The sequence below is a fragment of the Helicoverpa zea genome, chromosome 15, assembly GCF_022581195.2.
Source record: "Helicoverpa zea isolate HzStark_Cry1AcR chromosome 15, ilHelZeax1.1, whole genome shotgun sequence".
In the NCBI taxonomy this organism is placed as follows: Eukaryota; Metazoa; Arthropoda; class Insecta; order Lepidoptera; family Noctuidae; genus Helicoverpa; species Helicoverpa zea.
The window spans coordinates 3,269,173-3,292,068 of record NC_061466.1 but is presented as its reverse complement, the minus strand read 5'-3'; the positions used below and the strand labels follow the sequence as shown (position 1 = coordinate 3,292,068).

The 22,896-nt window shown below is 35.4% G+C and overlaps 1 protein-coding gene across 1 annotated transcript; it reads left to right on the top strand.

The window, feature by feature from the left end:
• Positions 1–724: 724 nt before the first annotated feature.
• LOC124636938 (protein ENL-like) lies at positions 725–22,061 on the top strand. Its single transcript, XM_047173227.1, has 4 exons — positions 725–915; positions 1,002–1,087; positions 20,090–20,276; positions 20,732–22,061. Exons 2-4 carry the CDS (start codon positions 1,052–1,054, stop codon positions 21,370–21,372), a joined length of 864 nt encoding a protein of 287 aa, XP_047029183.1. The 5' UTR covers positions 725–915; positions 1,002–1,051; the 3' UTR covers positions 21,373–22,061.
• The last annotated feature ends 835 nt before the right edge of the window (positions 22,062–22,896 follow it).

Here is a 22,896-nt window from a genome sequence, read left to right as displayed (position 1 = left end):
ACTTCATGTTAGTCTAATCTTGAAGTTGTCTCTAGAAGTTGAATGCTTCAAGCAAAGAAGAAGTTGAATGCATAAAGTTAGGGTAACTATTTCTCCTTTACTTCAGGTGTCGTACTAGGAATAGCATTTCTATACTATACCGAAACAGTACCTGTCCAGTAGGAGCTAGTAAATACTTGTAACGAGGAAATTGCTCCTGAAATATCGTCAGGCACTGAGAACAAAGCTGTTACAACAGTACAACTCAAGATCAAAGATCTACAGTAAATGATATTATTTGTGTAGGTATATTAGGGTGTCAATAATGAAGCGCGAAGTACCTGCAGTGTTGCTGAAATAAGTTTTTCAGGGTCTCTCAACTGAAACCATCAGTTTTGAAGCATGATCAGGATTTATTCTCAACAGTGAGTCACTCGCCTGATTTAAAAGAACCAACTGTAAAACCCAATTATACAGGTTGTTTTATTTTTTGTTTCATGAACTCCACTACTGGGATTTGCTTGCAATTTCTTCACAACTACTACTTGGTAGTAGTTCTGTAGACATGGTAATACTTAATTTTATAGTTAATCCAGTCTCTCGTGCGTTTTCTGTTTCGTAATTAATTAATTGCATTCGCTACATGTACATAATGTGCTGAATACTTAGCGTTCTGTGAAATGGAACGTTATTCGATACACGTCAAGAAAATATGGAGATGTTTAGGTGCGCGTGTGCGCAGGCGCGCGCGCTCACGTCACGACGTCGGCGTCACCGCGCCGCGCCCCCCCTCACCCGCCGCCGCGCGCGCTCGCTGATTCAGTGATAAACAAACCTTACCGGTGCCTCCTTGTCAGACATGCTGCGAGTTTGACTTCCCGCCCGGGAACCTAGATCTGCCTTCATGCATCTTTGTTTACGTACAACACAGCACAAGTGAGCCCCAGTGATTTTATAACATGTGTACGGTCGCCTGACTTAGTGAGCTCCAATCATATGACCTCGATGGCCTCTTGTTGCAGATGTCAGCCGCCGCCGCACGGACTTCGGCGGTTTTATCACATTTTAGAAAATGACTGAAGGCCCCCTATTACATCATGACAAGCCGGTGAGTGTTCGGATAACAGTTAGTGCACGATGACCCGCAGGACAGTCAATGCACGCTGCATCTGTATCACTGTCCAAAACGTACTTGTGTTATGCCAATATGGACCGTAATGCTTGGTCGCACAGTCGATATCCGTTTGTGCTGTGTATTGAAGATCTCCTACGGAATTAGAAGTATCGTTCAGAGCGTTTATTGACCGTGAATTCGCGGATTGCCATGAAAATCGCCAAATCACTTTGTACGAAAGTGTTCCTGTCAGGTCCGATGGGATGGCTGCTCGTGAATCATACACACGCGCACGTTGCTGCGACAGTTTTCAAACTCGTTTTCCTCTCCGACACATGACACGAGTTTAATGAATAATTTTGTGGCTCTTGTTCCGACATTGAAGATTATTTTTGTTTGTTATGCTCAAATAGAATGTCGCTTGACTGCTTAACTCTATCGTAAATCATTAGAAAACCATTAGCGTTAACTCGATGATTACCTAGTATTCCAAGAGGTTCTTGTGTTTCGAATACAAACGTATATGTTTTCTTATCTTGCTTATCGGTACGATAGTTTGGTACCTACGTACAATAATTTATTTAATCTGCGTATGTGTGCACAACAAGTGTGTATTTAAGAAATATTATATCTACGATAATCGTGGGCTGCGTGATTGCGGGTATATGGTGAACATGTAAATTTTAACCTTTATGGAACTTTGCGACCTAATTCCTCTTGGAACACTGACGTCAGTACTATGGAACATTGCTTTGTATCTTTGTGAGATGATACTAATGACAGAATCAATTAAATAGGTAGATAATTGATGAGAATTTAATAATGCTTTTATCAAAATCTTAATGAGACTCTATTAAGATCTGTAAATCTTTTAGATTTATATAGATATTATTCTTCTATAAGAAAACGGATGTAGAATTTCTTAAGAATTCATTAAGGCAACTTTAAAATACAGATTCACACACAGTCCAGAAAAATGGAAAGGTCATTCACACGCCACTCATTCAGAGGACGGTTTGACATTGCCTGAAGAAATGTTCAAATTGTATCTAAACTTGCAAGATATAAATAAAGGGTATAAAAGTCATAATATTTCAATGTTTATCAATCGCATTAAACCAGAAACCGCTGGCGTGTACCGAAAACGAACAGGTTTCTTATATGGTCGTACCTTCCTCGTTACTTGACCTCGCCACTTAAGATTGTTTGAGACATGTATTATTTTCTTATACATATACACATATTAAAATCTAATTTGGGTCTTTTTAAAATAAAATTTATTAGAATTGTGGCTTTAAAAACATTGTCGATTTTCCTGTCCCAATGCTGATAAAGGTCTCTTCCTAACACAGAAAATATGATGAGCTACAGTTTGACATTACCATTTAAAGATACGAATAGATAATACATTCAAATGCTGCTCCAAAATAGATGCGCATATTGTTACGCTATCAACACTGCAATCTGATACTTATCTAACGCCAGAATATAATTCTTTTGTTAGTTGCAGAACAGTACATATTTATCTGGCATAGGTTATTTCAGACAAAACTGCGCAAATCTAGGTCAATTTAACACAAAGCCATAATTCATGACTATTATAACAGCCGGTTGCGGCCAAAATGTTATATAAATAAAGTTAGCTTTTTCAGTAAAGAAAATAGCTTCGACTAGTAGGTAGTCCTAGTAAGGTTTTCCGTTTTACGACATAATTTAACAGGAAAAGTCAAAAGTGTTTATTGCGGGCTTTTATAAAACCTGCCGAGACTGCGTAATTGTTTGAAAGAGTTACCGCGGCTTTGGTACACAGAGAGCTCCAGAAGGAACAAAAGCGGGCTTAACCGTCAGTTGCACCAGGCTCCATTAAAGTTAAAGCTTCTTTAAATCCATTGCTCTTTTTTTGCCAACAATATAAAAAGTGTCAGCAATAGATTTAATGGAGCTTTGTGCAACTGACGGTAAGTCCATTAAAATCTGACACTATCTGTCAAACAGCGAGAAGGATCTTCTGATGATTTCCTTCCACAAAAAGGACTCACAAAAAAATGAAACACACAGTTGCACGGTAACGCAGCAAGCGGTAATATTATCTTAAGTATAATAGCAATAAAGGCTATTAGCAAGAAGTCATTCAAATGAGTCATCTTCTTTCATATCATCATATATAGGTCCGTCAGGTCCGTATATAAAACTGACAGGGGGATTTACAACATACATTGGAAAAAGGGTAATTGAAGATTGTATACGTAAGTCAACTTATCAGGTGATACGAGTATGGCCAATCTTAAATCCCGATATATTATATTTTTACTATCAAATAGGGTTTTAAAATAATTGTCTGTTATTCTAAGCAATATTTAGGTATTTTTTAATTCAATAATCCTTAAACTAAGACCATATTGGGGTCGGTAATGTAGTCAAGCAAGCATTCGAGTATGTACTTTACAATTGTTTATATTAATGTTTTATTTACTTCTTTATTTTAATATTATACAAAAGCAATAAATATAAGCCAATTGAATTTTGACGTCAAAAGTCACTTCATTTTATCCTTATATTTTTATTTATTTACTAGCTGTTGCCTGCGACTTCGTCTGCGTGAGCAATATAGAATTTCCAATTTCGTTTATTTAATCATTCATTGCTCAACCCTCGTAGGTGATAGCGTGATGATATATAGCCTATGTGTTGAACCGGTCCCCAGGTAATAGTCATGTAAAATTTGATTTAAATCCATGCAGTACTTTTTGAGTTTATCCGGGACAAACATACAAACAAACAGACATACAGACAAAAATTCTAAAAACTATATATTTGGGTTCAGAATCGATAATAGATCACCCTCCCAAGTATTCTTTTAAAAAAATATTCAATGTACAGTTTTGACTTTCCTAGCATTTTATTATATGTATAGATTTATATTTAAACATCCTGTATCACACAATTCATCCATTTCCATCCATCTTTCAAGTTAAAAAAATACAAAAAATCAATTATCTTCTGATTATACCTTTGGACTCTAGACTTTTCAAAGATTTTTTGCCTAATATCTCACGTGATGAAATTACGTGATCATTTCCCTGAAATATAAATACGTAAATACGTTCAGAATGTGACTAAGTATTTAAAAGTATTCAAATGAGTGTAGATTGATGTGTATTTAGGACGGGCCGCGTGGGTTCAGCGCTCGGAAGTCACTTATGTCATAGAATTACAATATTCACACCAATGCTTTAAACGAGCCTAGTAGTTGGGTCATATTCAAAAAAATTGTATATTAAAACGTCCAACAGATTTATTCTTTTTTAAAGAATAGCTACTAGCTAATTACTCTTAAAACAGAATAAACATTTATTTCAGCATTATGAAAAACAAAAATAACGCCCCATAATCCTCAATGAATGATTAATTTTAAAAGAAAACTACAACGTAGAACATTTGTTTTCATATAAGCAATGCGTGTCCACATTCTTCATATCGGTTATCATATCGATTACTTTTTTCTGTGACGTAACAGATATGAACGGTTAAGGTTTGTTCACAGTGTACGTACCGAGATAAAAACGTATTTAATCAAACCTACCACTTTTCTTTTTATTTTATAATTTTATAAAGGTATCTTTACGAAAAGTCGACATGAACAGAGTAAATAAAAATCAATCCACTAATAAAATATAAAACTCGAAAATGTTTTCTATCGATATACATTTTTACAATCGATATTTGCAGGTAACATCATGTATTATAATGGGATAAGTTTGGGATAGTTACCTACCTACGAATGGCTTTAGTTCGGGTATAAGAATTGCTGTGGGGTTTGTTTTAGAATATTTAATATTTATGTATTAAGGTTTTCTTTTCTTCACAGGCAATATGCCACTAACACCAGGTGGACGACAGCGAAATTATAGAGAACAATTCGAATACTACTATCTTCTTATTTTTTTTTTAAAGTACGTCGTTATATACTGACCCTAATAATTCGTCTCTGTTACTTTTCAGTTATAACAATATAGCTTTCCTATCTGTTTCATATCTGTTTTTTACAATTTTTTTGAAAACGACCCAGTTAGTACCTCTAATCAATTTATTTTTGTACATCTGTAGTACTATTTTTGCAATTACCAATTTTTTTTATTCATTTCTTACACTTGACTCAAAAATTGCATTAAGTATAAGGAAAGGGATAACAGTGATACTGAGTCAATCAAGAAAAAAAAATTCAAAACTGACTGGTCGACTTTTAACTTTTAATAAGGTCGCTCAAAAACCAGCCATTGAGTTGCCCTTTACTGTTCGTCTCAAATAATTATATGAAGTTAGCCATTTTACGCTATTTGAGGTAGAATTTTTAGAAGTCCACTGAATTCAACTTCGAACAAGCAAAGCTTTTTGACAATATCTGCACGAACAAATGCGGAGGGCGTCAAACTTCAGAATTGCCAAGTTATTCTGCGCCAACTGTATTGTTAATTACAGTCTAGTTTCACTACTCATGTATATCGCTATGATATTTGTATAAAAACTAGACATAGGTATTGCTTAACGACCTGTGATAAAAGTAACTAGGCTTTAATGTTCAAAGGTAAGTCGCAAAGTTACGACACCGCTCTCGGCAGTTATCTAAACTGGGTGCTGATTCCGAGTTTTGACAGCATTCGCAACTCGATACGTAATTATAAGTCTATTGAAATAAAGAGTCGTATGCTACGTCACATGATTTAGGTATTACTGCTTCTTTTATTTTGCCGGTTAATAATGATTACACTCGCAAAAGTGAGCTCAAGTGTAATACGACCAAGTACTGATGACAGTCTTTATTAAATAAACAATTCTATGATAAGTGCTACGTGATTCAATGGTATGATAATCTTCGCATCGAAAAAATTTACTTGCAAAACTCGCACTAGGCACTTAGCCGGGTTTGTTAATTAAGTATTTGTCTATTGGAGGAGGACATAGACAGGGGGACTACTAGGAAAAGTATGGGGGAAAGGAGAGGTAATATTACCACCAGAGGTTTCCTTTATTTACGAGAGCAAGAATCAGTTTTATGTTCTAACAAATTATTTGACAACTTCGTTATTACTTACTTGAAAATATAATTGGGAAACTTAAACGTGCATCTTAATAGTAAACTTCCTCCTCGGACGGCAACTACTTAGCAAAGCTTTCAGAGCATATTTAATTTGTTCACAGGACACATATTTTGAATCGCTGTTATTATGTAACCGCTAATTAGACTTGGGTGTTTGGGCAAACGCCGACACAATCATGAATTCATCCTGTAAAAATTTTTTCACGGAACTCAACAGGAGATTTAAACTCGATTGTATATATTATGATTAATTTTACCTTTAACAGAAGTGATCAGACCAGTAATTTAGTTAACTTCATGGGTTCCAGAGGAGCACCCAAACGGAAAACGGGTGTCGGGACACTATTACTAAGTCGCTCTCCATCTGTCACCAGGCTGTATCTCATGAAACGTTATAACAATATATATACAATAACAAATAACCATTTTCAATTATAGCCATTTTGAAGATAAAGATACGAAACCCTTTAAATCTGACTCACTCTTAACCGTTTTTATAGCATCACCTTCACTCATCGGAGACAAGCCTTTCCGATGACTTATTTAAATCATTTTCAAACATGGCAACATTGGTAACTGGTAATACCAGCCTTGAACGGTACGCGATCTTGTTAATGAAAAACCTGACCGGTCCTATTTATTGAGGAAAAGTAAAAATATCTGTATTTAACTTAGGGTTTCCACAGGAAAACGTCTTAGATAACCTTGTTTTATTTTGACTGAGAGAACAACGTTAGTAGGTGATCATGATCGTTACGTACAGTCCATACTAATTACTACTAAAAAAATATTCTTAACTAAACAGGTACCTACTTACAAGTATTCTTCTAAAAAAAACAGTGTCAAGTAGGATCCTCTTCGATTCGATATTTTGAACGGAGTTTGATAAAGCAAAAAAATATTTCAGACATTTTTTTGGACATTATATTACATTTTTAAATTAGTTGACCGGTATTGAGTATTATTGTGATTATAAACCGGATTCTCTGCAGCTTCCGAGCGTGTGGTAGGACTAAGCACAAATAATCTGCCTTATTGCATAAAACATAATGAGTCTTCATTAAATGACGAGTGGGAAATCCAAATTTCGGTTTGAGGCACAGCAACATATTTCGCTCAATCTTACCTCGTAAGAAGACAATCTGTTTAATGATTCACACAAAAAAAATATAGTGACTCAATAAGTTTAGAGTTACCTGCTCCTAGTGGAATAATTATGTGAAATAGCGCAAATAACTTACTTATATCATTGAACAATAGATCGCAATAACTTTACTTGTGAAAATTGTGCCATATTGTAGTTTTAAGACTAGCTAACGTGGTTACTCTATAACTAGGTATATATGTTACCGTAAGATTACAAACATCGTTAGATTACAATCTATCTCGAGAGATTGTAAACTGTCGAATTATTGTGAACCGTAACATCTGATTGCAATTTAACGCATTATTTTTCGCTATATTATAATCTATCGATGAGAAATTGTCAAATTGTCAACTGTCCGAAAGCTCTCTCTGATTGGTCAGTCTTTTTGTAAGATCGACCAATCACGACCAGCCGTTCTGTTCCCATGGAGTTCCCGTAGAGTTAGGAATGAAATAGAGGTGTCAGTTAAATAAAATAAATGCTCTTCAAAAATTCTTCAAGTATTAAATTTATATAAAAATAACTCTTATAAAAATACAGTTAGGTATTTTGTCTTCAAATACAAACTAATATTTAAAAATAAAATAAAAGGGGTGCTAATTAAACAGGCTTCTTTTTAATATCATTATTCGCCCCCAAAAATGTATGTTGCCTTCTAAATTACTAAGTCAGCCACAATTAATAAAGCGTCGAGCATCTAAATAATACTATCTTAGCCACGAGTTATCTTCCACTCTAAATACAACTCAGCATGATGGTTATTTTTTTGCATCTAAATTTGTAGCATGCATTCTAACAGTAAACTTCTTAAATACTATTAAATGACATCATAAAAATATTTATTTACCTTCTAATTTTTTAACTCGTACCTACTGAGTTTTTTGTTTAAAATATAACACATCCCATATTAATTGACCCAGCATGGAAGTAAGCATGCAACATGCAGCAAGCATAACTTCTGTCACGGCTCCGGCGCTGCGGGGCTCCGGCGGTCCCATGCGAGCTTATCGTCGCAGATGGTTTTCACGCTCACCACCGCAGCTTCGGCTTGCTGGCCGGCGGAGCCGGCCAGCCTCAGCCGCGGCGGCGAGCGCTGAAACTACCTGCGCCTCAGCTCGCAGGCCGCCTCGCCCCTCCGCGCCTACGCGGTTTTGAATTGCACTCTAAGGGTAGGGCAGACAAGACTACGTGGAGTCGGTTTTGCAGCGATTCGTTTTCGTCACTAACTTCAATTTTTAATACAATTTTTAATTGTGTGTAATTTGAGTCTTAAAAATTAAGTACAATTTTTGATTTTATAAAAAATTAAACCGTCACTTATTTTTGCACGTCAAAGAGCTGTGACACCGGGAGTTGCAAAGAACATTGTCTTTTTTGACGTTCTACCAATCAGCGCGCAAGATGCATTCCGTTCTACGCCAGTTGACAATTTGACCGCTCTACATCGCTCTCGATCTTACAAAAAGACTGACCAATCAGGGAGAGCTTTCGGACAGTTGACAATTTGACAATTTCTCATCGATAGATTATAATATAGCGAAAAATAATGCGCTAAATTGCAATCAGGTGTTACGGTTTACAAAAATTCGACAGTTTACAATCTCTCGAGATAGATTGTAATCTAACGATGTTTGTAATCTTACGGTGACATATACATACTGTTACAGCCTTTTTATCGTCCCACTGCTGGGCACAGGCCTCCTCTCACATGAAGAAGGATTGAGCATTAATCACCACGCTTGCTCAATGCGGGTTGGTGATTTCAGACTTTATAGTCCAGGTTTCCTCAAGATGTTTTCCTTCACCTTTTAATCAGCCATTAGTGTCTAAGTATACTTAGAAAGTACATACAAACTTAGAAAAGTTGCATTGGTACTTGCCTGACCCTGGAATCGAACCCACACCCTCATACTCGAAAGGTTGGTTCTTTACCCACTAGGCCACCACGACTTTTACATATACATGACTATCTATTATTTTAGGAGTATTAAGGCGAAGGAAAAAGCCATGAACATTCATATTATTATACGTAATAAAGTTATCTATTGGTACATTGATTAAAAGCATTCTGATTTAGTACCGAACTTTTTAATACGTTCATAACTTGAGATAAAATAAAGAAATAAGTAAAATTATGCTTATATTTATAATTAAAATTTCATTATCGAAGAAATTAATGACTTCCCGCGAATGAATATAACGGGAACTAATTAACTTATGCAGAACAATTCTTATGCGATATGCAACCTCCGAATGCAATAAATTTTTGTTTTGGTTATAAATATTCATGGGAGTTTGGAATAAAATATTAAAAGGATATTGATTGTTTTAATTTGGGTTAAATACATGAGCTTTGATTCGAAAAAAAGTTCCATGGTGCAATGCGAACTTTGAAAAAGGATGCAGTTCCCTTAAAACAATCAGTATTCCATATTTTATAACATCAAAAATATTATAAAATTCCTCAATGGTCGATTTATAAAGCATTATTACTAACCGGAATATATGTAATTATACCGTACGCGTAACTTCATGCTTAATAAAAATAAGACCCAACATAACATTGTTAAAAAATTGTAGTCAAGGCCAGCAACGGCAATATGGGTGAAATAACTGTCCGGAAAATCTATAACTATACAATTTAATAATATTGTTTTTATTTTTGCTTTTTGCTCGTTAATATTCTTCTGCTGAACTTGACCTTATCAGCTAACTACAGAATACCAAAAAACTTTGAAAAAATATAATGATAAGGCTTAATGAATGACGACGTACTTTCAACTTTTAAATCAGGTTAGTATTGTAAATGAAACAAATTGTAATCTTTACAACAATAAGTTATTATGACAAAAAGTTATATATTTTTATGCAATAAAGCGCATTTTATAAATATAATTGGCAGTTAATTACCAAGCTATTGTTATATTTTTACATACATTGTGTTTGACTAGTAGATACAACTATCATAGTAACTTTCAATCTTAATGACAACCTTGAAACTCAATACTTATACTTACGATCATTTCATTATTATATAACTAGTTTTACCTGTGATTTTGGCCGATGTTATTTCCAGAAATTATCGCTAACTACTTAATAAATTATCATAATATAAATTATCAGTTTTCAATGTGAAATACTTTTTTCTAAACAAACACAAATTAATGAAGTCGTAAAGGTATATTTTATAGATAGTTGGATGTAAAGAACCGAATTAAATTAAAAAGTATTTATGCCACTAATTAATTAAAAATGAGATTACGTGTTTTCTTTGACCGGATCACGGATCTCGTACAAATATCCTCAATACAAAGATAAAATAATATCTAAATATAAACTTATATAAAAAAAAAAACAATAGCATGATTTTGTACGAAAACCTCGATGACCTAGAATAAAATATAAAACAAACATTATTATATACGTAGTGTGTATACAGGGGAAACTGCTTACTACACGAATCCGGTTTCATCTCGCATCAACGTACTAGATGTCGAATTCTTTTAAGAACTGTTGAGCTGTTTATATAAATGCTTTAATCTACCCAAGTACCTACATAAAACTTTAACGCAATCTATTGTTAGTGTTATAAACTTATAACTTATTATTCTAGGTATGTTTGTTGGCAACTAAGTACCGTTTAAAATTGAATTATTGCCTTGATTTTCCATATTAACTATATTATTAACCTACACTGCGCCTGTAATTTTATGATGATAACAATCGCCGCGAAAATTTAACCGTATTTTGCATAATATGACTGTGTTACAAAAAGATACACCTGTTACAAAATTCTTGGTCACACTACTAACTACCTGATGGCATATAAAAATAAAAAACAATATACCTAAAATTCTCTTAAAATAATGAGAAAAAGAACGATACGGCAATGTAGTTTCCACTAGTCTACAACATTATAGAGGTAGGTGTGTGTACATGATTATAAACACGTGGTAAAAATAATCAAATTAAAATTCCTTTCGTACTGCTCTTTAATCAGAATGACATGGTAGGTCTTTTTATCATCGATTCACGTGCTGACGTGTTCCAAAGTTTGTATATATTAAACATATTGAGTATTGATAATTAAGTGATGGAATACCAATCTACAAATGCTTTTGTTGAATATTGTATGTATTGGGAACATTTAGTTTATTTGGTCCCTTTAAAATACGCGCGTCTATTGTAAGTTGTAGAACTTCAAGTATCATAACTCTACATAAAACTTATGTACCTAATGTTAGAATTGTGAATAATCTAAGATATTGAGTTACTTTTAATCTTATCTTCAAGTTTAGCCGTGAAGGATAAATCGCTGTTAAATGTATGGTATCCAATATCATGTTAATGATATGTGTTATGTCACAATTTGATTGATTTTTGTAGGTAATCGAATGAATTAAGAATAGTTTTACATAAATTAACGTTAATTATTAGTTAATATTTTTTTCGAGTGTTTCCTCGGCAATCTGGCATAGTAATAACAAACTAATATTAAATAGGTATTCCAAGTGTGAATTATTATGAGGAGAACTAGAGATGCTTAAATATTAATTTATCTTAGGAAGAGACAATAATTATTTAAATAGATTTAATTAAGCATGAATCTATAAGGTACATAAAAATACATTACTTATCTAACTAAATTATCTGTCTATCAATATATTGATCTGTTTGTAAAAAATCCTTTCAGCCTTAGTCCTATCCGGTAGGTACTACACCACATGTAGGAAAACGCCCATTAAATGATTTATCGAAAAAAAAATAAAGCTATTGCTATTTACTTTTACTGCGTACTTACTACTGAAAAACAAAACAAGCCATCTGAAAAATATTCCAAAATAATTAAAAAATACCTCGGATAAAATAATGATTTTATCGGACTTCGATAGCAATTTTAATTACTTTTTCTTGTAACAAACGGTTTTACATTTATTGATTAGATATGTAAACTTTTAACTCAAATTTTAGGTAAATATGTGCTGTGGTTATGCACTTCTATAACCGGGTAATCATAATTCTACAAAAATTTACAGCTCATTTGAAAAATATTTTTGGAAATCATCAACTGCCTAGCCTTTTCCCATTTATGTTGGTGTCGTCTACCAGTCTAACCTGATAACCAGTTTGTTGTTTGTTTGTTGAGTACCAGTTTTACCAGTGTTTTACATGGAGCGACAGCCTATCTGACCTCCTCAACCCAGTTACCCGGGAAACCTGATACCCTTCAGTAAGAATGGTTGTCAGACTTTCTGGCTTCTGACTACCCGTAACGAGGTATGCTGCTGCGGTACCGGTATATGTAAATACTGCGCTTAGAAAGATATTGCTTGAAGCGTTTGTTATTTGTCTACCCTTACAATTCATAAAAATATAATCACGCTGCCATTTCCTATGCAGATGTGTCGCGTCGAATGCATTCTGTGATTGGCCCGGTTTGTTTCGTGAAGTACCGCGTTTGACCCGTATTAACTACGATTAAGCATATCATATAGCTTTGCCCTAACTGCCTCGTTGGTCTAGTGGTCGCAAGCGCGGCTGCTGAGCCAGAGGTCTCGGGTTCGATTCCCGGGTCGGGCCGAAATCGCTTTGTGGGTTTTCTTAAACTTTCACAAAGTAGCCCGTAGTCTAGAAGTTGGTGATTGATTCACCCGTGCACCGAGAGCACGTAAATGTCGGTCCTGCGCCTGATCTCTTTCCGGTCGTGTCGGATTGCCGTCCCATCGGGTTATGAGAGTAAAGGAATAGGGAGTGCACCTGTGTCTGCGCAAATGCTCGTGCACTATAAATATGTCCTGCGCAGCTGGCTGATCTCCTTAGATGAGAACAGCCGCCGTGGCCGAAATCGGCCGTGGACGCCATTACCTGCTTTGCCCCCACAAATCCCACAATTAGTGAAGAAAAGTTTTGTTGTATTGATCTTAGAATTTGTTTGGCAAATCGCTCGTAACTTATAGAAAGAAAGTGTTATGATTCCATAGTTGGGATATTCAGTCAACTTCAGCTCGAGTTTTTGTAACCGAGAAAAAAAGTAAAATTAAATAGGTACATAGCAAAGACTATAATTCACTTTATGGTACATAGGTAAGTTCCATAACACTCATGGGAAGACGCAAAAGAAAATATGGATAAAAAAAAGTTTTAGCGATACCCGCTTTTTTCATTACTTCCCTTAATGAAATTGTAATCAACCATACATGCAAACTCATTAATAAGACGACCCACAAATTGCATTTTGCTGATTCCATGTTACGATTCAACCACAACATTGCAATATATTTACTTTAACAGTAAAAATAATTGTATTGTGATATTGCGATCATAAAATATGAAATTGAACAATTTTTATTTAATCGCATCGCGCTTACCATAAAGGTTGTTATTGTTTTCTTGAAATTTTTCACTTGTGCAAAGTTTCTCTGTCAACGTGTGCAATGTCTGTCAGCGTAAATAAAGTGACACTCACGCCTTGTTGATTTTATGTTTACATAATATTTATTATGTTATTAATTACGTAATAAATTAATTGCTAAGGGTTTTTTAATAATCAAGTGTGGGTGATTCGTAAACGAAACTATCTACTATTCACAAGGTATGTTTATGTACCCTCTTTTTACTTTGTTTTTTCAACACAAGATCCTGTATACAGAAGAGTTAAAGAGTAGGTGATCCACTATCCATATCCAGCGTCAGTAATTTTGAAAATCTTAAGAAGATATTTTTTTCCTAATAACTGACGTCTTCTGAAATAAATCTGCATGAACAACATTATATGCAACAGTAACTGCTCGAACGATTCATGCATTCCAATATATTTCACAAGTGATAAAACTGCATTGTAAGATGTTATAATTTACAAACGATTGCAACTGCATTGCCCTATATACTTTTGTCAATTTAGCATTTATTTTATTATGAAAAAATATGTTCAACTTTGTTTATTTTAATGAATAATGCTGATGATTGTTATTGACGATAATGATGAGCGTGATCATACAAACAGACATAAAAATCCAAAAAAGTTTTTTTGAGAGATTTATTGTATCGTATAAATTCAAACTGAAACCAGATTTGTGACATATTGTTTCCCAGGTATTAAAATACCAAAACAGTTACAAATATAGGCTATTTTGACTTGTAAATAGTTAAAATTTCACCGGTCAAAAGTCGATGATCTCTCTTAGACCAGAAGTCACGGGACGCCATTATTTAGTTCAGCAATTTGCATGATTCACGGGCGAATGAGTGTGGGTGTCGGTCGTCAGTGGTGAATGCCTACCAGCTACATGATCGTTACCTAGTTACAGAGTTACAGTCTGCTCGGCTGCGAACTGTCTCTATTCACGGCCAAGGCCGCCTCGGAACTTGACGTAATCTCCGTTGTTTTTGGCACAATTCACACACCGTACTTGGTTTTTATAAACGCCTACAACTGTAGGTACGGTTGGTTTCAATTTATGTACAAATTAGACGGTAATTTGTACGCGCTTTAAATCATAGTTTGGGTTATACGGGTCGTTTTAGCTAAACCATGTTGTTGTTTCTATGCTGAACATAAGTTTTTGTTAGGCAAAAAATTCAATGCGCAGGCGATTTTTATCGTACCTACATATATCTGTGTTTTGTTGCTAAGGTCTTTCTATGTTACAGCAATAAGTATATAGTTTAAAAATTGCATTTTCATTCTTTCTCAGTTGTAAGAGAAATGAATAATGTTCTAATTTCGACCACGATATATCATTCACCCTTTCTTTCCCAACCTCTATTTATACATATTGAGTTATAGGTATTCATTTAAGTACCTATATATATTATAAAATTATGATATGTTAGCAGTAAGACGGTAAAAGCAGTGAAAACGAGCGCAATGCTCAGCCACCGCTTTCCGGAAGATGTTGCGCTTCAGTGGATCAACAGACATAAGTACCTATATAAATTCTCGAAGTATCTGCTGCTTTGCTTCTTTTCTTTTAAACCTAGCCGGCTGCGTAGAATTTGTTTCAATATAATATGGGTGCAGAGTGATCTTATAAATAAAAGTGAGAATTTTACTCAGTTTTAAATATTTTACTGATCAAGGATGACTGACTTTCCTCGTCATTATTATGCCACCTCAAGTCGGATAATTACTTAATTTCATCTCATTCACTTTAGATTTAATTACTTTAATAGAGATAATTGTAATTAAGTTCAAAGCATCTATTCTATCTACTGAGATTTGAGTCGATATCCTACATCTCCTTATCAACAACAATAAAATTACCTATCACTTTATTAACAGAGCAAAAGTGAAAAATAACATATTTATTAAAACAATTGCAATCTGCAAATGCGGACTGACTTCTGATAGTAGGGGAGGCCTAGAAGGGATTTTGGGATTTACTCAAGCGCGGCAGATTAGTATATAGGGAGGTACCTATTACCCCATTTAACACCTCCACCAAGTATAAGCCCTGTATATGTAGCCGCGTGTCTAGAATAAAGGATCAGATTAGTAAAAAAAAAAATATCATCTGACATTCTCCAGCGCGTCAGATTAAGATAGGGTAAGTTAGTTATATGCTAAAAAGTGTATATTCCACTAATCTGACAATTTGCGATTGACGATAAGAAGTAGGAAGGTTACAAACTTGTAAAAAAAAAACGTCATCTTGACTTTCTCGAGCGCGGCTAATTTTTTTTTTATTTTGAAGGGAATAATTCAAGGTTCACGAAAAATATATAATCTGACGATTCCCGTAAGCCGAAGTAAGGAAAATTAATCGATAAAGTTTAAAGCGTGCAGCTACGTGATGCCGGTATTCTCCTCCCAGGTTTCTATTCCTCTCTCTCTTTTTTCAATTCAATTCATTTGCAATAAGTGTTGGTACATTTTGAGTCTTAAATAATCTACACTAATATTATAAAGCTGAAGAGTTTTTTTGTTTGAACTCGCTAATCTCAGGAAGTCATACATAGTATGCAGATATACTGTTTTTAACGAAGACGATTCATTTTATTGGATACTTTCGTTAAATACGTGTGCCTTCCAGTTGCATTGTTTGTCTATCGTGATACCGAGAAATGCCATTTCGTATACTTCTTGTAATTTATGTCCTCTATAATTACTCTTTATAGTCTAGGCAGATGATGATGAGCCTTTTTATCTATATGTATTAAATTGAATAAAATTATTTTTTGTAAGATTTACGCGTAGATTATTTCCGTCAAGCCATGTTATTATAGATTCAATTGTATTGTTTATGTCACATGTATATTTATCAATGTCATTATAATTCAATGTAATTATTATAGAAATGTATGTAATGTATGAGCAGATTGGTACACTCCGCTAATAGCAATTTCATACATATCATTGGATAGGCCTTTTTAGGGTTCCGTAGCCAAAATGGCAAAAACGGAACCCTTATAGTTTCGTCATGTCCGTCTGTCCGTCTGTCCGTCTGTCACAGCCGATTTACTCGGAAACTATAAGTACTACAGTGATGAAATTTGATGGGAATATGTGTTGTATGAACCGCTACAAAAATATGACACTAAATAGTAAAAAAAAGAATTGGGGGTGGGGCCCCCCATACATGTAACTGAGGGATGAAATTTTTTTTTTCGATGTACATACCCGTGTGGGGTATCAATGGAAAGGTCTTTTAAAATGATATAAAGTTTTCTAAAAAACATTTTTCTTAAAGTGAACGGTTTTTGAGATATCAGCTCTCAAAGTCGTAAAAAGTATGTCCCCCCCCCTCTATTTTTATAACTACGGGGTATAAAATTCTAAAAAAAATAGAGGTGATGCATGCTAATTAACTCTTTCAACGATTTTTGGTTTGATCAAAGTATCTCTTATAGTTTTTGAGATAGGTTGATTTAACTGTAATTTACGGAACCCTTCGTGCACGAGTCCGACTCGCACTTGGCCGGTTTTTTTTATCTAGAACAACCTTTATTATGACAGCTTTGGTGAAATGTTTGTCCGTTCTGGGATATATATCAAAAAGTGTGTAAAAGTTAAAACTAAATAATCTATTGATATCTCAAGTTTTAAAGGAATACCAAAGTGCTACAACGTGTACGTCTTGTAAGTACTAAGTACTTGCTGTGCAGACATTGGTGTCCAAATTTAAACTTAGACAGTAAATACAAACTTAGAAAAGTTGCATTGGTACTTGCCTGACCTGGAATCGAATCCACATACTTGAGAGGTTGGTTCTTTACCCACTAGGCCTACACGACTTAGATAATGATTATAACAAAATTAAAAAAAAACGACATTGGTGTTAATTTTTCAAAGAAAATTAGGTTACAGTATTGATTATTATTAGTTTTAAAAACTTTCCATTGTCAGATTAAGCGAGTCTCTCCAGATAATCGTCAGATTATAAGATGATTACGTTAAGGGTACATAAATGAACCATATATATCTTAATCTGACGCGCTCGAGTATTTCAAAATGGCGATTTTTTTTTGCAATTTCAAATAATGGCCACGAGTTTAGGTCACGTCTAAATCGTCAGATTATTGCATAAGAGACTTCGTTTTGGTTCACTTAACACCCCTTTTGAAAATCTGTCGCGCTCGATAAAATTATTTTTTTTCCCATTTTTAACCCTTACCTACGACCACCCCCACCATGGAAACAGTCAGATTAATATACGTATGTTTTCAAAATGACGTACGACGTGCATGCTATTAATATCTGACGCGCTCGAGTATGTCCATGCAACTGTTTTTTTTTACATTTTTGAAAGTTTATAGCCGCTCCACCCACCGAAGAAAGTGTGTGTATGTCAGGACATTTTTTTCTTCTTATCATCTAAGCTTCGCAATCTAATAGGTCTCATTGACGCTCGAGTCACTCCCGGTTTAGCACCCTTGCCTCCCCTACTATGAATAGAGTTAATAGAAACTCATTGTGGACGAGTCGCTGATAATAGACCGCTCCGTCTATTTCTTGACCGTTTATCTATAAAGGACAAGGGCGTATTAATTTATTAATAAGTGTCGTCCTACGTCCTATATTTGAAGTAATAACTTAATAAATTAATGTGTGTTTTGTTGATGCTCTCTCCTATATTAAACAGTAAACTATTAATAGCGAAGTACGCAGTGGACAGCATATTTTATAGTAAGTCAGTGATGATTTACGATTCCACTTTATGGTTGTGTAAGTGCTTTGGACTATGGATATGTTAATGCTCCTAATAAATTTGACTAATTGGGAAGTTCTTAGTACATAGTTGACATCATTGAAACTCATAATATTAATAAATGTAAGACAAATGTGTATAATGTGTGCTCCTAATTTTTCTGAAATGCATCGTTGCAAAAAACGCAGTGTAATCACAAATTGATTTATCTATATCATTTTGACTACTAATTAAGAAGTTTATTTTTATCAGATCTTTAATTATTTTCTGATTACGGACGTATCGGAAACACGATCTGAATAATACCCAACTAAATTATAACAAATGTTCGATTATCTCACACGTAGGCTTGCGGTGTTTTTATTGATTTATCGATTGTTGTCAAATGTATGTATCTAATCATGTTATGCAAATCATATTCTGTAATTTGCATATACTTAGTACTTTATATACTTACTACCTTTTACCGAAAATCTCATCTAAAACTGAAATGTCCGCAATCGGCTCAAATTCTCGAAGGTCAGCTCAGTTCTTATCCTATGTAAGTAAGAGCAAACCTACTGCCGTATTTCATTCTATTGTCTGGAAATTCTTCTGAAAAATGCGTAATGTAAACTATAATACCTGAAATGGAGGAGTTGAACCCCAATATCCATACTGTAACAGTTGCCTTTCGCACACGTAACATTCATCAAATAGAGTACTCGTTTTAATGTTGTTAATGTATGGATTATTTCTTTGTCTCTGTTATAAATAAACTAAGCCCATACCTCCTTATTAGGTACATACTTATATACTTACTGTTAACATACAAATACGTGTAGATTCGTGTAAACTGGAATTCGTCACCCTGAAAGCATACGTAAATCTGGGCACATCACCGGTGTATGAACCGATATTTTAATCATTGGTCGCAGCCTCAGGGGCCCTTGTGAGCTACTTACCATAGATCAACCCTTCCTAAACAAATTATGGAAATAGTTTAAGTTTTTATACAGCCTATTTCTGCAAAAATAATTAGGCAATTTAGAATAATTAATTATGCTAATCAAATAAACTTAGATTAACTTTGACCTATCACGTACAAGAGACATGATCTTTTATCTGTTGTTATAATATATGTAATCACTGATCACGTGTAATGTTTTATGATAGACTAGCTATTTTCCATGGATTTACCCGCATCCATTGGAAATGACTTCCCGTACCCGGACACAATACGGGCAGCCAACAACAATGCGTTACTCGGCGATAGTATAGCTAAGTACCCAACAGAGAAAGTATTTTTCAAATCGGTTCATTTAATAGTTTTGGAGACAAACAAACAAATCAATGTTTCCTCTTTATTATCTATACTAATATGTAAAGAGGAAAGATTTGTTTGTTTGTTTGAATCGAAAAGGCTCCGGAACTACTCAACCGATTAGAATAATTCTTCACTATTATGAAGCTACAACACGAAATAAATTATTTTGTGGCTTGGCTACACTATCTGCGCTGAACATGGTCTATCCGGGTACGAGAGAAGTTTTCCCGGAAAACGGGTGAAACCGCATGTTTTATATACATAAGTTGTATTATATAATTATTTTATTTTATTACAGATGTGCGTTCGCATATGGCTAGAGGTGGGACACGCGTGCGAGCCTCGCAGGACCGCGTCGGGGCGCGCTCTGGCGCTCGACTGGCGAGTGTGGGTCCGAGGAGTCAGCGGCCGGGACATCAGCACCTTCGTGCACAAAGTCGTCTTCCATTTACACCCAGCTACTGCGTTCGTGTATCCTAAGAGAGGCAAGTTTTATCTTTCTTTGTAGTTCATAAGACTTCATTACCTGCAAACTTATGTTAGGGTTGACATGCACTTATATAACTCATTATATGTAGGAGATCATGCAAAATCGCCTACTAGAGAGTATTACAAATTATTTTGGCTGCGCAATATAATATTGATAGCGCAACTTCTAGTAGGTACTCCTCTTATCTTGCATACGAGGTTTGCTGTGTCCCCGTCAACCATCCTTTGATGTACAAGAAGGCATTATGTACACATATTCTATTTACTTACTTGTACATGATAATGACATCGTCACATAGTGATTATAAGTTAAGACTCTCATCATTATTATCAGCCGCAGATAGCTCGGTCTCTACCTATATTGACCTATAGATTTATCTCGGTGACTTTGCCCCCTGTTATATTTATTGTTTATTTTTACAGAGCAATAACATCAGTTTTATTTTTGCAGTGCTTCAGGAGCCGCCATACGAAATCCAAGAGTCTGGCTGCGCGTCCATCGATATACCGATACATGTGTACCTGAAATACAGCAACAGGCCAAAGAAAATTTGTTTGAGATATAGTCTGCAGATCGAGAACAACAGTAAGAGTAACTCGGAGTCCCGGTGCATCTACTACGACTTCGAGAACCCGCCGGAGCAGCTGTGCGCGGCGCTGATGAGTGGCGGGGGCGAGGTGGTGCCGCGCGCCGGCGCGCTGGACGCCGCCAGCAAGCTGGTGGTGCTGCTCTCCGACACCGACGAGCGCCCCGCCAGGCTCATGAAGCACAAGAAGTGCAAGTACGTCGAGCCGCTGCGCTGCAAGAACGCGCCCAAGAAGCGGACCAAGTCCTGCATATTCGAAGAGATTTGCTCAAAATGTGGAAATTCCATTTATGTAGACTTGAGGAAACAACTGAAATCTGTTGCTATGACTGACGACGAGATTAATTGTGTATCGAAGTTGTACTGGTCTTTTACCAATTACGAGAAGTCTGTTGACGCTTTAATATTGCCGCCAATTTCGGACTCCATATACAGAGTGCCGGAGCTGCCGGCTTCGCTGAGAAGAGCGCTCAAGGAAGTCGAAGAAGACTACACGCTGCCGTGATACCGACGTGCCTTCCGTACACTCAGTGCTGTGTTGTGATATTAGCTGGTGCCATCAGAGACTTTGCATGCAATGCGAACTTACACTTAGACTAGACGCAACTGTTTAGTGAGCATAATAATATTTATTTCTATAAGACTTTATTTACTTTGGTTGGTTCGTTTATCAGTTTAAATATATTAGTGTAATGTGAAGCGTACCATAACATAATCTAGTTGTATGAATACGAAATACGTGTGCTGTGAGTAAGATCTCAATAACATAAGAGAGGTATGACTTGTTGTTACTTGAATATTTTATTTTAATATTATTTTATTGCATATTATTTAAGTATGAGATATTTTAGTGGGGGTTATGAGTTATATTTTGTAAGGTTTAATCTTGTGTTTTATGACGCACAAAGGAAAGTGCCTCTATCGTTAGATTATGATCGCTGAGTGACAGGGTATTAGACTTAAATAGATTATCTAATATAATACAACTCTTTTTTATTTAATCACAGCAACATTTCCATTGTTCATTGAAACTAGTTAATTGATAATAATTATTAGATTTTTGTGTGATTTATGAGTGCTGAAAATTGATTTATTACGAAACGTCATAGTCTACGCAATTGATTTTATAGTAAAATGAAAGAAATAATTATTTGTTACATAAGTTTAAATTATATCCAAGATTGTTTAAAATTATTTATGGCCGTTTTATTTACTTGTTTTTCTTTATTTATTTTTTTTCTAGTTTACCTGTTAATTCTAAAGTTGAATGATTGATGTAGCTACTTAAACTTTATCGGCTTATTCTTTACTAAAACAGATTTATTGATCACGTATCTGCAAACATTCGATACCTACCTAAGATTCCATATCGCATCCGGTTTATAGTTCGGCCATTCAGAGAATGCGTTCCTGACACGTCGCGATTGAACTGACGACGTAACTACATTCATTGATTATTGATATAATAATGTTGTTTTAATGCTCCTCAATTGTTAAAACGGTAAACAACCAGCAAAAATATTTTTATCGTAACTGCAACGCCATTGCAAAGTTACGTCGTCAGTTCAATCGCGACGTGTCAGGAACGCATTCTCTGAATGGCCGAACTATAGTAGGTATATCGACGTGATTTATTTCAATAAAGTAGCGTAAACTGCATAACTGCATGCTGGGGATTCCATAAATAATAATAATAATATGCCCCGCAGGGCATCTGAGGCGGATGACGGGGAGTAGCGACCCCGCGGGGCTATATATCCGAGTGCTCCAGGGAGAGTATACTGTCCCCCACTTTCGGCTTGCCGGAGTGAAGCATGACGGGGGATAGGTCTCTCGCCTCTTGGCTTGCCTTCATCGGCCGGTCAGAGTGGAGTCGCTAGAGTAGGGTTAGCAGCCCGCTCGGAGGGTAGGTGCCTCGTGGTAAGTGGCGAGTGGGCCGGTGATGCTGGACCCACAGGGAGCGCGTGATCTGCGTTTAAAGTCCGCCGAGGTATCCTCACCCTTCAGCCGCTCATGTACCTGTTGCCCT

Bases quoted from the DNA above. Each gene is read 5' to 3' on its own strand.
- LOC124636938 (XM_047173227.1), top strand. From the start codon at position 1,052: ATGACTGAAGGCCCCCTATTACATCATGACAAGCCG. The intron at 1,088-20,089 runs GTGAGTGTTCGG...ATTTTATTACAG, and splicing joins TATTACATCATGACAAGCCG to ATGTGCGTTCGCATATGGCT. The intron at 20,277-20,731 runs GCAAGTTTTATC...TTATTTTTGCAG, and splicing joins GTTCGTGTATCCTAAGAGAG to TGCTTCAGGAGCCGCCATAC.